The 18,193-nt window shown below is 38.4% G+C and overlaps 1 protein-coding gene across 10 annotated transcripts in view; it reads left to right on the top strand.

Annotated features, from left to right (window-relative positions):
* ATP2B1 (ATPase plasma membrane Ca2+ transporting 1) overlaps nucleotides 1-18,193 on the top strand; it is a 58,766-nt gene that overhangs the window by 15,344 nt on the left and 25,229 nt on the right. For 9 of the 10 annotated variants that reach the window (XM_072352614.1, XM_072352643.1, XM_072352595.1 and 6 more), the window contains exons 2-5: nucleotides 11,748-12,158; nucleotides 16,611-16,808; nucleotides 17,608-17,862; nucleotides 17,943-18,068. In XM_072352614.1, coding sequence (XP_072208715.1) covers nucleotides 11,954-12,158; nucleotides 16,611-16,808; nucleotides 17,608-17,862; nucleotides 17,943-18,068 — 784 coding nt within the window. In that variant the 5' untranslated portion in view covers nucleotides 11,748-11,953. Of the gene's footprint in view, nucleotides 1-7,688; nucleotides 7,743-11,747; nucleotides 12,159-16,610; nucleotides 16,809-17,607; nucleotides 17,863-17,942; nucleotides 18,069-18,193 lie in introns of those variants that run through there. The other variant, XM_072352624.1, reaches the window with a different exon arrangement.

Genomic DNA, 18,193 nt, shown 5'->3' with positions numbered 1-18,193 from the left:
CATAACATAGCCTTAAAACAAGGCACATAGTTATCAATGTGTGAAACTCCTTGGTAACAAACTTCAGTTCTTTTTAACCAGTTTGCTATCCTGCCTAGCGTTAACTGAAGAAGTTTGTAATGCACTGTGAAGTCTGGCAGGCTTCTCACTTACATTTTCTTCCCAAAATCGTGTCTACCTTGGATAGTTTGTTTGGAAACACCTCCAGAGTGATTCTTAATTAGAAAAGTTCTCAGACATATCCAAGGAGGAAGGCAGGAGGCTGCTTGCAGGGAGACATACCTGCATCTTTCAAAATAACATCTAGGACCAAACTGCTAACTGAGCTTATGGCAACTCATGGTAACTTGTGTTTTGAGGTGTTGTATCGTGTTTCCTGGTATCTTGAATGCACTTCTCAGTCACTGTCTTCCAGTGGGGAAACCGTTTTCCTGAGTCTCACTGGGTGCTGGAGGAGGTGCTTGGCTTCTCAGCAAATGCTCGCTCTATTAAGGGGAACTTAGTGGCTGCAAGGTTTAGTTAAAAATGTAATTTAGCTTCTGGCTTTTCAGGGCTGCAACGTGAGACCTGGCTGGTTGTATGGGGGAAAGAAATTGACTGAAGTGTGTTGCAGTCAGACTTGGAATTACAGTTGCTCTGAGGAAGTAATCGAAAGCCACAAGCTGGGCATAGGAATGTTGATTCTTAGAAGAATTTGTTCTTTCCACAATGGCCAGTTGGAGTTGGTCTAAGGTGTAATTGTTGCTGATTGGTTCAACTAAGGCTGTTGAGAAGCTGATACTATGCTTTTGCAATTCCTTAACTTCAAAGAAGTGCTATTGCTGGAAACAGTCTGTCTGGAAAAGCTAAAGAACATGACTGTGTGCACTGCTGTAAAATAAACACTTGTGGGAACTAGCTGTCTGTTAGAAAGAACAAAACAGGTCTGATGCAGCTGAGTCAGTGATGATCTGTAGCCTTTATATAATGGATAGGCTCTTGGTCCTTGGGATAAGCTACAGCTGAATTAATTGCAGTAGTCTCCAGATTCAGATGTCCTCTTTTGATAAGAACAATGTTCCCAGTATTGAACTAATGCTGTGGAGCTGCTGCTGAGGGGTCAGAACTGCCTTAGATGATGCTGATGCCTTAGTATGTGCATCAGCTGTAGCTAAGCAGAAGGCACCAAGAGCATGCTGCTTCTCTGTGTTATTCCTGAAAGCCTTGTGCTTCAGGGGAGTGAGGGAAATAACTGTCTAGTCCTCAGCACTCCCATAAGTTCATAAAATATCCTAAGTTAGAAGAGACCCACAAGGATTAAGTTTAAAAGAGGGGCGTAGCAAACAGCTCTCATATATACCCTGGGATTCTGGGAGCAGGAAAGTCTTGGTGATGGACACAACTACATGTTGCAACTCTTATATAAATAGATACATAGATAGAGATAATAAAAATAATAAATTTATGCTAAATCATCTGATTTCTATTCAACTGTCAAGGTACCTTATCTAGAACCTGCATACAGACTGACTGCAGCAATTTAAGACTGTCCTCCTCTCAGACAGAGAAAAAGGGAAAACAACTGACCCTGACAACCTTCAGATTATGGTTTAGGAATTTACATTTGGACTGCCAGGCATCTCAGAAGAAACAGATCCAGAGAGTAGGTTTCTTTTGGATTTTCATTGATCCATGACCACAGGATATTTGTAGAATTGAGGTTCGTGGAATCATAGAACGTTCTGAGTTGGAAGGGACCCACAAGGATCATCAGCTCCAACTTCTGACTTCAAACAAGACCACCCAAAAATCAGGCCCTATGTCTGAGAGCATTGTCCAGGCATTTGAACTCTGGCAGCTCAGTGCTATTATCACTGCCCCGGGGATCCTCTTCCAGTCCTGACCACCCTCTGGTGAAGAACCTTTTCCTTACACCCAACCTGACACAGCTCCAGGCTGTTCCCTCAGCCGTGTTGCTGTCACAGAGAGCAGAGCTCAGCGCTGCTCCTCTGCACCCTTTGAGGAGCTGCAGCCGCCATGATGCCTCCCCTCAGCTCCTCTTCGCTGGGCTGACCAAACCCAGGTATCTCCACTGCTTTTCATATCTTCCCTCTAGTTTTGTATAATTCTTATGTTGTAGTGCCCATAACAGAATGCGGCACTGGGTGAGGCCCAGCTGGTTATTAAGGTTTTTGAGGTATAACATTTCCCTGCTTGATGGAATAAGGATTGTACTGGAGCTAAACAGGCACCAGTTTGCTTGCTCTTCAGCATTTAGTTGACTAAATCTATATGAGCTGCTGTTTGGCAGTGTGGTAAATTAGCTGTTAACTTCAAACGGTGTCTGGCCTTGGTAGAATAGAGATATGTCATGTGATTTGTTTTGTGACGTGTCGCTTACCTGAAATGACAGAGGGAAAATAGGCCTTTAATGGAGATGAATGATCTTAAAGGTGTCAGCACCATTGTAGTTCTGTGAAGGTGCTCTCAACAGTATCTAATGTGTCTCCTTTAAGGTTGCTGTATCCGTGTGGCCTTTAGGACTGACACAAATAAATAATCTTGTGAAAAATTTTCTGGGGAATCTTATCACGAAACTTGTTCATCTAGTAGCAGAAAGCCTGATACACAAATTTGACTGTATTTTGTGGTTGTGGAAAAATGATTTTTGGATTCTGCTCTGTGTAGGCTGCAAATAGACCAAATTTAAATTGTAGAAAATTATATGACTGAAGTCAATCCTTGGAGCTGGAGGCTTGGGAACACATGTAGTGCTTTCGAGCAATTTGGGTCCAGAGGAGAAGATCATTTTGCTGACCATAATAATAATAATAAAATGCTCTTGATCAGGGAAGTGGTAGGTGGCAATTGTGTGAAGAAGTCAAGAGTAGTAGAAAATCATAGAGTGGATTGTGTTGAAAGGGACCTCAAAGATATCATCTAATTCCAACCCCCTGCCACAGACAGGGTTGCCAACCAGTAGATCAGGTTGCACAGGGCCCCATCCAGCTTGGCCTTGAACACCGTCAGGGACAGGTCAAGAGAAAGACTTAGTAAAGGATGAGGTGCTAAAACTACTTGGAGTGCTGTGTGTCCCATGGGAGTTGGACCTGGTGCAGGACCTGAAATGAGACATCATCTCTTAGTGGCTGAGAGGTGCTATGAAGGAAAAAAAATAAATCACAAGATCATCAGGTCCAACCACAACTATGAGTGGTGTTTCCTGTTAATGTAGATAGCTTTTCCCAGTGCAAAATAAATAAATAAATAAATAAATAAATAAATAAATAAATAAAGGTAGCAGAAATAACAGCAACAGAAGGTGAAAGTCTTGTTCTTTTAGTGCCAGAGGAGAGCAGTCTCTGGATATAAGGTTTACACCCAGTGTTGTAGCACAGCTTTACTGTTGGTCATCTGAGGATGGCTGACAGCTTGTTAGCCCCCTCAGGTTGCACTGATGGGAACTGTAGCTTTGTGCATCTCGTTTATGAACAGTGCTTGCACACTACTTGTCCATGTTGAAGAAATGAACTCCGCCAAGAAAATTTGTTGCCTTGTTTTCAGTGGTGGACTAGTAACTGTCGTGTTGCTCAGTATTACACTTCTGCAAACCCGTGAAACACATTATCTCATTCAAATGGAGTAGATTCTCAGGAAGAAAATAAATAAACATAAGGGAAAAAAACTGGAAAAAGAAATGAAAGACCACTACCAGCATCAAGAGACTTGTGAGTAACACAAAAAAGAACTGCATAGAAGTCATAACTAATCTACATTCGAATTAACAAACTTCAGCTCCTTAGGAATGGTAAATGCAATAGCAGTTTCTGAAAGTGATTCTCTCTCAACTCTTCGGCCAGTTTTCTTGGTGTATTTCTGGCAGAGAGGGATTAATGTGGCATGCAGGGGAAGCTAGTGTAGCTTTCAAGTTATAGGTTTTTCAAGGAGTAAGGCTTTAAGAGTGAGGATAAGAATTAATGGTGTTCTTATATTTCCAAAAGGCTTTTCAAACATTTTTAAAGATGAAAGCTCTTGAACTGGCACATGTTATGGAATGAGAAGGAAATTCTTTAAACACAAGAGCAAAACAAAAGGCATTAGTGCTCATGGGGCATATCCCAACTCTAATGGCATGTTTGGTTTGTTTTTATTTTTTATTAGTTACAAACCATCACTGAGAAAGGATGACAAATTTGAGGATTACAGATGGATGATTTGCTGTGGGATCCTGTCTATTTATGTATTGTTATTACAATTCAGTTGTCTAATAGAGCCTTTGATAGTAGTATTTCTACATAGCAGTTAGTCCAAGTACAGAAAAGCCTTCAGACTTTTCCAAACTATTTGCACTACCTTGTTTGTAATGAATCAGTGATACGCAGAATGACTTTACAGAAGTCCTTATAGGTTCAGTCTCATTAGGCATAAATATTCCCTATCATTCCTGAGAGTAATCTAAAAATTAGCTCTAGGTTTCTTGAATACAGAAAGAGTAAAGTTGGCATGGATTTTTTCACTTTGCCTAGATGCAACTTAGCTCAGGGCTTTTGTTACTTCTTCTTTATCAGGAAGAGCATGGTTACAATCAAAAACACACAGCTTTGCTTAAGAGAATATTAACATGAAAAAAAAAAAGTATACCTTTTAAATGGAGGTTGTTCATATCGGGATGAAATTATGACTGTCTTGTTCTGCCTGAAATATTACATAAATTTTAATTTGCTGATGTTTTTGTTTAAATGGGCACATCATGCTCTGAAACGAACAATGATTGTTTCCAGTATTAGAAACTCTTTCAAGCTGACTTAAGCTTCAGAGAAAAGAAATTTTCACCTCTGCTGCTTGATGTCTTAAGGGAAGGGAGGAAAATAATTGCTTAGACTGAATAAAGCAATTACGGTTGTATACATGTGTACTACTAAGGGGATTAAAAGGAGGTAAATATAGAAGTAACATCAGAATAGCTTAACTCTGAATATACTATAACAAGCGTTAGAGGCGGCAATAATTAAAGAATTTGTTGGGGGAAGAAAAGTTTGTGGGTTTTTTTTGTTTTTGTTTTTAAATAAGTGATTTCTCAAGACAAGTGATATACCAGCACAAATAACTTATAAGGAAGTCAGTGCCTGTGTTGCTGAGTTGTAATTATTGTCAGAATGTATGAAACACATCCAGCTGGTCCAATCGTGAGCTAAGCTTTAAATACAATAAGTAACTGAAATCCATGACTCCAGTTCCAGCTCTGTTGGATGGTGTTTGGCACAGTTGCTGTCTCGCTTTCCTTTTACTTGAAACTTGGCTGCATATAGCAATGTCATGGGCTCAGGATACGCCTCATTTAACACATGCCTGACAGGTTTTGTGACTGGAATGCGTCTTGTAATTTGGGAGTGCAACCAAGCTCTGTAATCTAATGATATATAATCTTAATTAGCAGGATGTCATGTGTTACTTTCTTTTATTGAAAAAAGAAATCGTTTCTTGTGCTATAACTTCTGTCAACTGTGTTTTGATAAACACAGGGAAGTGTGGTGAACTTACTAATGCAAATATTTATCGAGGAATGACTTTCCTGGGAGCCACCCCCTCCTAGTTTTAGGCTATATATAAGTTGCTCTTGTGTGTGTGACAGCACTGTTATCCTGAATAAACATTTTCAGCCTGAAGTGTGTAGGATTAAAAAAACATTAAATCCTCAGTCATCTGCTCAGGACCCAATGGATCTGAAGTAAAGTGAGAGATTGGGCATTAGTAAAGCCAGCACTTCAAAAGAAATAAATAATTCCATTTTAAACAGCAGTAGGTAGGAACCTTGTGATATTCCAGGTTTGGCTTCAGCCATCTGCTGCCTCAGTCCAAATTTTGGCAGCAAGGCTCATCTCAAGTTATCTGAGGAAGCTGACGCACACAGTAAATGCATTCTAGGTACTTGAGTGCACTAGAAATAATGCCTAATGGGAAACAGTCATATCTAGAGGTTAAAACTTTTCCTGTGGGATTATAGTCTTAACAATGGAATTACTTGGCATTATAAGTACTCTTGTCAAATGTTGGCTTTTTGTTTTAGTTTATGATGTCACTGCTAAACAAAAAGAAGCTGAGATGTGTAAATGGCAGTACAGAGAAAGGTAGCGTCAGGGCCTGTGAGGGAAAAAGCCCTTCAAATGTTGGTCAGGGTGAAGGGCTGCAGAAGGCCCCTTGACATTGCTCTGTTGATGGAGATTTAGAATGAGTAACTTTTGTTTCCAGAAAAGCATTTAAGCATGTGTGAGTGGCCTGAAGTGTTGCCAGGGGGGGAAGAAGTATTTGGCTTCTTGTGGTTAACCCAGCATTGCAAGATGAAGTAGAAGAACATGAAAACATAGTGTTTGAAATACTTGGAATGCTCAATGCTTTCAGTGATTTTACACGGTAATGATGGCATGGATTTTATTCTCGAGGACTTTCCAGTACATACCAGTCAGTTGTTCCTTTCTGAACTTTGACCAGTCTCTTCTTACACCTGTTTAGTTCTTTCAGTGAAGTCAAAATCATTTCGAAAAACTAATGATTAAGTTAGGCTTTTGATAAAACAGCTTTTCTGCTCAAAGATTCTTTTCTACTCAAAGATTCTATGTTTAAGATTTTTCTGGAATTTATTTTCCAATTTTATTTCTTAATCAAGCTGTCTTTGCAGTCAGAGATGATGAGGAAGGGAACAGTCTGAGAATCCTTTGCGTTAACGTTGCCAGTTTGCAATGCAGAATTAACAGCATCAGTCCTAATTTGCTAGGTATTACTTCAAAAAGAAATAGCATAGGGTCTTAAAGCAAAGAAAATTGTGTTCAATGACATTGCTGTTACAGAAATGGTGATCACAGTAGCCACCAGCCATCCCTTAGGTAAATGTGGTAGACAACAGTGTGTGCATCCAGTGCAGTCTGGAATAGCAGCTAGTTTTATTTCTGCAAAGTACGTTTGCCTCCTAGGATTAAGCTTCAGAACAAAACAAAATTTGGCTTTGAAAACTCAGCAAAATTCATGACTCTTGATTAATATACTGCTTGGAACGCAATATTTGTAAGAAACTAAACTTGTCAATACAATTCTGCTGGATACATATAGGGCTGAAAAGCTATTTATTTAACAACTACCTGTTCTGAGCAGTGAACAGTGCACTGGCCTTAGGTCTTCCATCTACTTACCACTGCCCTTCATAAGCTGGGCTCAGATGTCCATAGTAGCTGCAGCAGCAACGTGCTGTGGATTTGACTGCCTTATACTTTGACTCCTTTCAGTTGAGCGTGTTTTAACTTGTGGGATCATGACTTGTAAACACATACTGTGCTCTGCGAGCTTTGTGTTTTATTTGCATGCATTTACTGTGAAAGAAGTGAAGAGTTCCTGTAGTCTTCTAAATTGATAGGAGGTCTTTCTCTTAAAAGTAAGAAAACCACACTCCAGAGCAGGATAATTTTGCATTTTTAACGTATTCTCCAGGTCAATTTGTCACTTTTACTTTCCAGTATAATAATATTATGGACAACTTTTTTTTTTTCTTCCTCTAAGAAAAAAGTCATGTGATAGCTCGAGGCTATGGAACATACCCAGTTCCACGGATTTCAATCTAATGTATGCAAAGGCATATTAGATTTTTCAGTGTATTAAAGCTGTTGTTCTTTCTTTGTTTTTTGTTTTTTGTTTTTTTTTTAAACTTTAAAACAGATTAAAATGGCACGACAACTGAAACATATGGGGACAGTTCTTAACACTGCAGCCTCTTGGTATGTAGATCTGTCTGGTCTTCGTTGAACTAATTAGATTAAACAAAGGCTTTAATCACTTTGCAAGCCTTTTCCTATATTACAGCAGCCAGCTTTAGTGTGTTGCTGAAGGTCAAATGCTAGTAGCAGCTAATACTTAAAATCTGAATGCGTATTGCTCATGCAGATGAATAAATTAAATTGAGTATCACAGGATACGTAATTGTTGAAGTTCTGGCTCCTAAGGAGTATGAGTTCATTGGAAATCTTAAGATTTAATTTTCTTAATTCTCACTAAAAGGTTTCCTGATGATTGGTGACTCCTTGGTGAAGCCAGCATTAAACACAAATTGAATAACAGGAAAGGCTTAGGTGGTTCTTTGTTGGTGTATTAAGTCCTGTGCATTTGGGCAATAGTAACTGTGCTACCTTTGACCTCTCCTGTTCACATTTGATTGTGTTGCCACTTCAAACTATTACTTCAAGGTAGTCCTAATTTTAACCAGTGTAGAAGGAGGATTATAGCTTGCTTCCAAATAAAGGGCTTAGTCTTACTTATGTCTATGAAGGACTATTTCTGGAGACCCTTTTTGAAGCATGATAAGCTTTCAGTGCTGTTTCAATACAAACTGTACTTTTTTTTCAGGTAAGAGAAAACTTAACACAGTTTTGTATTCATAATATAAAATATCTCCAAGACACTTTACAGTTTCTTCTAGCTTGGTCAACATGATATGTGCAGATCGCACTGGACAGAGTTGTAGTCTATAGTGTTGTCACGCCGTGGTAAACATCTCTATGAATTTGTTTGACTTTGGCACTTTCTGTTTCAACTAGAGACTCATGAAACGACTGAATTTTTACATGCTGGGAGCAGCTAATCTTTGATTTGATTATTTTAAATTATTGTCTTCACTGCATAACAAAACACACTCGGCTATTAAATGTCAGTTTGATGCAGCTCTACTGGCAGGCAGCCACTGTGACTCCGTATTGGTGAAGCTGTTGCAGTCATGGATTTGCACAGGTATCTGCAGCCTGCATCAGGCGCCTTTACAGCACAGTGTTTTTTGTTGCCCGAGTTTGACATACAGTAGCTTTAAAGTTGCTGCTAGTGTTAAACAAGGGTGTGCCTAATAGCAGACTGACTTCTCTCTCTCAGTCACTTGATATGCAGCTTTAACCTGGACAGTCGTTTATCTTCAGATAAATTAAAACTTTTGATAAGCTGCAATTCATGAAATGGTGTGCAAGCAACTGGTAGTTGTGGTAACCATTACCTGATTTCAAAATAGGAGATATTAGCAGATTGGAAGCTTAGAGTGAGTTGCTTCAGAGCTCGTGGTGCTCAAACAATGTATTTCAAATGGCTGCTGGAAGAGTAGAGTTTAGAACTGGAACATTGATCAAAACTAGGAAAATAATGGAGTACTTTAGAAAGAAATATTAGATGACCTGTTTGCCTTAAGGTATATTTTCTGATACTAGGATTTCAGTGTTTGCAGCTTCCTTCTACGTCGTCACTTTCTTGTTACTGCAGCAGACTGTTGGAACTTGCTGTAACAGGAAATGATTAAATGTTGCAAGGACTGACATTAAGGATATTTCTTAAAGAAACCTGTAGTGATATATTTCAGTAGAAAAGAGTAGAGAAACTAGGTCAGGAAACACATCCGTTCTGAACTTGTGCTTTTATACTATTGAAATGCTTGGCAAAAAAAAAGTAACTATTGGAGTATATTTATTTATTTTTTTATTTTCTCATCTGTTTTCATGTAACAGTTGTTGATGTTTAGTAAAGTTTTATGTGACTTGGATCTGCTCTTGCTCAGAATTTGGAATTTAGAGAGCTTTTGCTGCTATTTCTCTGAATTTTCCAGAAATATTTCTGAACTGCAACATGCAGAGTAGTCCACAACACCACAACATCTGATCTGTGGAATTGCACTGCTTCTGTGTTAATGTAACATTCCTGAAGATGTCTGTGAACCCTGAAGATCTGTTGGTATGTTAGGATACCAGGACGTCCTTTCAGTATAAAAACTGCAATCAATACATATTATATATTAATTATATATAATAGAGTATTGTGCCTTAGTGAAAATAAATTCAGGTGACAGAAGAATGCTTGGGCTGGAGCGTGATGTGATGTGCAGTATGAGTTACTAAGTGATGTTATTGCTCTTTTCACGATGTCACATGCAAACAAGTATTGGTATGGCTTAGGACTCCTCCATCAAAAAGCTTTTCAGTGGGAAGTTAGCAATGACTAGAGCTGTAGCTTTTCCAGCCTCGCATCTGTGCCTGATTTTGGAGTTTTTTGGGCCTGAAGTGCAGAACTATGGTTAGAATCTTGAATTGAGCTTTTCTGGGCAGTTTTAATTCTATGTGAATCAATTTTGATTATGATTAGTTGTTGGACACTGTGTACTAGATACCAGTTGGCCACCAAATTCAACTTTTGGTGGTTAAACAAAGGTGGATGGTGCCTTTAAAGAGCAATCTTTCATATGTGATTCGCATGAGCTCCATCACTTGTAGGATACCGTATCTGACTGTAACATGTTCTGCTGAAGAATAATACAGCTGAAGAAAACTGCATCCTGGCATGTAGGTTAATGGCATTGATATGAGCTCTTAAGCTATTGTAATAGGCTTTTTGTTTATTTGTTTGTTTCTGAGGGTTGCTTGTTTGTTTTGCAACTGACATAAAGAAAGCTATCAAAGTTTAAAATGGAACTTATATGTTAGTTAACTTGATAGTGTAAGATGCAGAAATGTTATATGTATAAATACAATTTTATGCCTTTTATGTCTCATTGGGAAATGGCCATAGATTATCATTTTTCTCAGAATTTTCTAGACATAGGACCAGAAGAACAGCTATAGTGATGCCATTTTCACTCCTGTGTCTGTACCAGTGCTTGTCTTCAGTGTCAATGCAGTGCTGTGACTAGGTGTCCAAAATGGTGGATCAGATGTAGATGTAGCTGATTTTTTTCTGGAGCAGAGAACTGAGACTTTCCAGAACACTTCAATTTCAGGTTATTAGGTGCTTATTTGTACTCACCATGACTGAGGCAAGTGGTCTTCTGACCTGCCAGAAGCTGGAAATCTTTAATTTGTGACTCTTTGCCTTTGCTAATGAACGAGGCCATGATATGGTTAGTTTTCTCTGCAACAATGGTGGAGTTTCTAGATGATATTAACTAAATTTGAATACATCTTGTGGCCTGGTTGGGTGAGGGGTGAGCAGGTGGTTCTGTGTTAGACAAATGGACATGTGGCATCTTGGAGTCATGTTGACTTGGAAGTGCCCAAGTTATTTTCCATCTGAAGCTGGCAATTCTAATGTCTCATGAGGGAATGCATGGTTAATAGTGCTCACCTTGACCTGGTAGGTTGTTACAGCCGACCTACATGATGAGGCTTCTGTCTTCTGTAGGGAGAAGATCTTTATATAGGCACAAAGAGTTTGTGGATTCACTGTTTTGTTAAATGGATACATGTGTATATGCAGCTCAAATCCTCAAATCCTGTGGGTTGGTGTTAACTGGAAGAGCTGACCTTAGTCTCCTTTTGCATGTGCTCAGAAGCGTGCTCATCTTGAGCTCTGAGAGTTCTTTGGTACTTTTGTGATAGTTCAGTATTTGTGACTTGGGAGTATTTTTACTGTGTGTGTTGCCCATTGTGTACGTTCCATACCTCATTTCACTGGGAGCTGATTTACTTACAAGCGTTTATAGAGGTCTGCTGTTGGTGACAAACCGTAGGGATGTACCAAGCAAAATCTAAGATGTGAAGACACCGGCTCTTATGACAGGTTAGGGAGTACAATAACTCAAGGTTATTTTGAGGCTGGAAACATCTATTTTATGCTTTGTCACTCTGCCAGCTGAACACTGACTAAAAACATACTGAGGAATATATGGAACTTGTCCTTAGGCAGAAATTTGTTCTCTAGTCTTAGTAAAATAGGACTGTCTTGCAATGTGATATATTAATCCATGTTTATTGTTTCCCTAGATTGTGCCTGTCATTTGGCTTGGGGAACACAGCTCGCCATGGGACGACCTCAAAGATATCTCTCCAAAATGGGTCTCTTACTTGGGTGATGTGTTTGCTGCCTTGACTGTCTTCATACCCGGAGGATTTATTTTCCTTTTGGAAATATATTAAGTTGAAGTCTTGTTCCTTACTGGAAATTACCGACACTAAAGACTACAGACAAGATGGGTGATATGGCAAACAACTCGGTTGCATATAGTGGTGTAAAAAATGCTGTCAAAGAAGCTAATCATGGAGAATTTGGAGTCACTCTTGCGGAGCTTCGTTCTCTTATGGAACTTCGAGCTACAGATGCACTGCATAAAATACAGGAATGCTATGGAGATGTGCAGGGCATCTGTACAAAATTGAAAACTTCACCAAATGAAGGTATGATGATTTTCACATTGTTACTGAGGAAATTCCACGTAGGAAATGCTTCAGTCAAACTAGTTTGTTGTTTGTTGTTGTTGTTTTAAAATAAGGAAGTTTATAAAAGTGTTTCAGTTACTATAATAATAAAATAGTGTTGCTTCTCTAAGGCAGGTTGATACTTCAGTGAATAAGCAAGGGTTTCCAACTGGTCCAACTGTGCATCATTTTGAATTAGAGACAAAATTGCACATAGGAGGAAGCTTTTATGTAGGAATCCAGATAGGAAGTAGCAGTACGAAGTAGCAATGTTTAACCTGCTATGAATATGCAAGTTTGTGAACTATGGGGTGCATTAAAAATTTAGATCATGCTGTCACAGAACAAAGTTCTAGTAGTCTAATGCAGGGCTAATTAGTTCTTGTGTGTTGTGACCCAGCTTTTGCATTCCTTAATACAGCAACTTTTAAAACTAGTGAAATCTGTTATGTAACTGTACTACGGTACAATATTATGGTATTTCTAAGCCATTTCTCACTTAAGTCTTTCTCATTCACTATTCTGTAATTTTCAGTTGATCTACAAGATAAACTGTTGGTATAGCTTCAGGCACTGTGTGGTACTGTGACCATGAGTAGGAGGTATGCAAAGTTATCACACACTCTTGGTCTCTAGAAACAAGGATCTTTTAAACAAGACTTTGTCATTTCAGACTCTGTAGCATTCTGGAAATGACATTATTTATAAATGCGAGATCTCCTTGCTGAGAGCTTTCCAGAAGTTTTCTTGAAGACTTAACCCTCTTTTCCAGTTGAAATGAAAACCGTGAGTTTTAATTTGTGAAAGAAATAGGGCTCCAGTTTTATTGCTTAAGCTATCTAAATTACATTATCTCATTGAAATCATTTTTTTGTTTAGCTTATGTTGATATCCTGATGTCAATAGAGATTGATACCAAGTACCAAAATCAAGATATTGGCAAATTCTGGTGTCTCTGCATTTAAGCACTCTTACAGCTTTTAACCAGCTTGATGTTGGTAGCAGTGAAGTACTTGCTGTCTTAATTTTGGAGAGATATTGCTTTCTATCCTTCTGAAATGCTATGGAAATGTTTGTCCCCTTGTCTCAAGAACAGCCTAGTTATGCCTAAATGTGGAACCTATTGTAGGGAGCCTGCTTTAGCAGAGGGGTTGATCTCAATGATGTCTTGAGGTCCCTTCCAACCCCTGCAATTCCATGACTCTGTGTAATTCTGAATGATACTTCTCTGTGCATCTGCATGTGGTGTATTTTGGCTTTATCTACCAGATTCCTTAAGTCCAGATTGCTGAATTGATTTCAGAAAGTCAACTGGCTTCCTTTAAACAAATGGCAAGTAGCTAGCTCATATACCTGATGTACTAGTAGACCAGTTTTAGGCTGGCAAAGAAACACTGAAGAATGCAAACTCTGTTTCTCATCATCAGCATTAGTGTATTTGTACAAGCAATGTAACATTCTTAGGGTAAGAGCATTGGTCTCCTGGCACCCTGTGAACTTGTTGAATGGTATTGAAGGTTGGGGATATTTTTTGTTGTTTTGTTTATTTGTTTGTTTTTCCAGTGAGAAGGGAAACTTCGGTAATATTCAAATAATGAGAACTGAACTGGGGGTGAAATTTTGCAGTTGTCTGTGAACCTTAAGGCCTGTTATTACTGCAAACTATAAACATGCATGACCATGAAAAGCACCAAGCAGATGGTGTACTGCAGGATTCGCTTCATGGGTGTCCTGTAATGTCGCATAGCTAGGTACCCCTTTCTGCAGACTGATTCTACTCTACTAAGAACTGCACAATCAAAGCCTTTCCTTTTAAAAGAACTTAACATTTTAGATGTGTTTAACAATCACTAAATTGACAAAAAAAGATACAGCTTTTTCAGAAGTGTGATAGCAGCTCAAAAATTTGGAAGGATTCAGCAGCTGAACTTGATAATTACGTTGGAAAAGGTTAAGATGAGTTACAAATTGTAGAGAAATAGTGATTTGTTTCTAAATCGCTACGTTAATTTTTAGACAATAAGGTTGTCTCAGAGGGGTGTTACTGTAGAATTAATTCAGAAGAACTAAGTCTTTATGCTGTTATTCAAGTTATAAATGTAGAAGCAGAGAAATTTCTAAGGAGAAACCCTGAACAGGACTATGAAAGCTGCCTGGGCATTAAGTTTGGTCATCATGGGTTCGTTCCAACTCAGAATAGTTTATGCTTCTATTCTGTTCTCTGCATTATATTATTTTGAGTTCTCTCAAGTCTTTTGTGTATCTGCAAGGCCTAATGACGCTTCTCCCTATTCAGAAGGTCTCGGTATGATGTGAAATGCTGACTTACATAATTTCAAGTGTCCTCACTGCAAAAGTACTGGTCGTTTTGAAATGGAGTTGATAAGTTCAGTGTGTTATTGCTTGCTTTGAGGCTGTTGACAATGTAAGATAACACCTCTTTTCAGACAAAATGAAGATCAGACCTACTTGATATAAAACAAGAAATAGAAATAGGAACTGTCTTTGACCACTATCACTTTAAATAAATTAAATACTTACACGCTTATGTCACTTTTGTGTACAAACTCAAATAAGTTCAAATAAATCTATGTTTGATGTATCTGCAGTAACAAAATCCTCCCTGTTTTCTGGAGAGAGGCTGCCATCAATGTTTCCATATCTACATCATTTTGATTGTTTACTGTAGTTCCTTATTGATTCTAGGAAATGACTGTTGGAGATGTTAGATTATCCATTTAATATGAAAACCAGTTGTGTACTTGTTGGTTTCCTAGGGTGTTTTTAATGCTTTGACAATCTGTCAACAGTTGGGCTAACTACTGAAAAACTACTGCTCAGAAAATTAGTGTCTTTGTTTTCTTTTTTAAAAAGAAACACTTATAATAACAACTTGAAACAGTAGAGTTGTGAGGTATCCAAAGCTCTACCCTGAACAAAGCAAAGAAATTGGTTCATTTTCCGTCAGAAAGGAGCTAGTGGTGTAAATTGAAATTTATAGTGAAGCATTTGGTTACTGACTATTGTTGAAGCCTTAAACAGGAGCTAAGCATGTGGAAGAACTTGAGTGCATGACTTTGCACTGAATATATTTGGTATTCTTTTATTTTTATGGGCTTAGCTAACTGCTGAAGCATGCAGCGTTTTCTGGGGAATGTTCCTCACTTTTAATTACTGGTGTACTTAAGGATGGTGAGAGAATTGAGGCAGTAAGAAGGATTCAGAAAGAAATATACTACCTAAGCAAGAAGATGGGCATAAAGCCCATAAGGACTGGCTACCTATGCAGTACCACATACATTCTGTGACGGGGGATGTGAAGAGGTGGAAGCTTCAGAGCAGTCACCAGCTGCTGCCCAGATAGAAGCAGCACTGTGGCTGCCACTCACCTTATGATTCTTGGAGAGCTTCAGTGACTTTCATAGAGTTTTATATAATAAATTATGCATAAACATGACATTAATCATATTTTACATTATGAATTGTATTAAACATATCATCAAAGTGTTAGGTGAATTACAGGATCCTAGGATGCTCTCTCTGAATGCAGAATCCATACTGTGGCAGCCAGAGCTGGAGTCCTGGGCTTGTTTGAACTGGGTGGTGCGGTTCAGTCTCTATAGTAGTAGTTCTGCTATATAGAGGTTGCTCTGAAAGTAATGCCACCTATTTATTATCATGGAAAATTCAACAGATACAAAGAGCACAAAGACTTTATTTGATAGAGCCAATTCTCAGCTACAAAACACTATTTTTCAACATAGTCACCGCTGTTAATGGTATATTTTTGCCAGTGATGATCAAGAGCCTGTGTTCTGTGCTCTTGAAAATCTGCTCAGTGGAGGTGGCCATCTGTCATTGATGCTCAAATACACCACCCCCTGCCTCATTGTGCTCTCATCTACTGTTTGGGCTCCATAAATGGTCAGCAAATATCAATGAATGTTAAGAGGTGCAATTTTTTTCTACGTGGAAGAATTTGATTCCATACATTTGCTTCATTTGTGTTCCCATATCAGGTGTCATTTTGTCTGACTGCCCTCTGCTGCCATCTGTAGTGAAATATTGGTGGGAAGGTTCAATCTCTACCACCATACCACCAACACCACCCTGCAGAGGAGTAATAAAATAAAATAGGAGGCATTACTTTTGGAGTAGCCCTCTAGTCATCTTGTCTTGCACACTTATTTACATTGTTTGCGAGTGTCTGTTACTGTTATTTTGTTGTTCCACTGTGTTAAGCACAAGTAGATAGACCTTCATCTTATTGATTATTGGTGGAATGTGGATTATGAAATACAGCAAGCCTGGTTTAAGAATGATACCTAAGTATGTATACTTGATATGTTTTTCTCAGTATTATTATAAAATATGGAGTGACATGTGACTCCATGAATGGAGAATTGCTAATTTTGTCTTCTTACTAAATAGGTTTAAGTGGAAATCCAGCAGATATAGAAAGGAGAGAAGCAGTTTTTGGGAAGAACTTTATACCTCCTAAAAAGCCAAAAACATTTCTTCAGTTAGTATGGGAAGCACTACAGGATGTTACACTAATTATATTAGAAATCGCAGCCGTAGTGTCCTTGGGCCTTTCTTTTTACCAGCCTCCTGGAGGAAATGAAGCATGTAAGTAAATATTTTAAAAAGTAGATACCTACCTCTATACTATTGACTTGCCTTTTCCAGTGTTCTAATATTGTGAATCTGATGGAAGACAATAAGACTGGAAACGTAGCTGATCATTCCTTACAGAGATAATACTAGGACTCTACCTTGCCTTAGAAAGGCAAAACGGGATTTCATGTCATGATCTAGGTTGATTCTAGACATAGTAGTAGGAAAGATGGAATATAAGCAACAGGAGCTATGACCTGTCTGAGATCAGCCAAGCTTCTGTGCGAGTGTCTTGCTAGTTTTGTCTCAAATATTTAAGCAATTTGTAACTTGGTGTTTGTTTGCTTTCTTTAGGAAGTCAGTATGTCTTAATTATTTTTTTTCATGACTTGCACTTTGACACTTGTAGCTGTCCAATTTAAAAAATGAAGCTATAAGTTCAGAACAAGACAGAGGGATCTGGCCTTACTTAAACTAAACTTTAGCAATTACATCTGGTTTGTTGGGAGAAGGGTAAAGTAGGAAATGTTGTCCACCTCCTGATGCCAATAGTCCACTCTTTGCCTCTTATCACATGTCCCTTTAAGAGATGATGCAAATTGGGTAATTTTCTCTATCAGCTTCTCTCGTGTTCATATAAGCATGGATCTTCTTTGTGTGCTACCCTTACTGAAAACAATCTAGTTTGCCATTAAGGCCAGCAAGGAAAATATTTAGCAAACATTCTTCTGTTTGGGAAAACTTACATTTTATGAAGTAATTATCTATGCAAGCCTTCTGCTCTAAATGCTTTAAATCTTGTTTTCTACAGTATGTGGATCAGTAAATGTTGGTGAAGAGGAGGAGGAATCTGAAGCAGGTTGGATTGAAGGAGCAGCAATCCTCCTTTCTGTAGTTTGTGTTGTATTAGTAACAGCTTTCAATGACTGGAGTAAAGAGAAACAATTTCGAGGACTGCAAAGCCGTATTGAACAAGAACAGAAATTCACAGTCATCAGAGGTGGCCAAGTCATCCAAATACCAGTAGCTGACATAATTGTTGGAGATATTGCACAAGTTAAATATGGTAAACATATTTTTTGAGTTGAACTTTATTTTGCTTTCAAAGAAGTATCTGAAATCAACACACTGAATGATTTCTTGTAGGTGACCTTTTACCGGCTGATGGCATACTCATTCAAGGAAACGACCTCAAAATTGATGAAAGCTCACTAACTGGAGAGTCTGACCATGTTAAAAAGTCTTTGGACCGAGATCCTATGTTGCTTTCAGGTGTGTAGCATTTAAAAACATGATTAGTTTTCCATGGGAACAGATTATTTTAAACTGTGATATTTAAATCTAGTAAACTGGACCTTATGTAGGCCGACATCTTCTGCAAAACTTTGTCCAAGTGA

This window comes from Excalfactoria chinensis, chromosome 1 (genome assembly GCF_039878825.1).
Source record: "Excalfactoria chinensis isolate bCotChi1 chromosome 1, bCotChi1.hap2, whole genome shotgun sequence".
In the NCBI taxonomy this organism is placed as follows: Eukaryota; Metazoa; Chordata; class Aves; order Galliformes; family Phasianidae; genus Excalfactoria; species Excalfactoria chinensis.
Note: the sequence above shows the minus strand (reverse complement) of the source record. Positions and strands in the feature narration are given on the sequence as shown.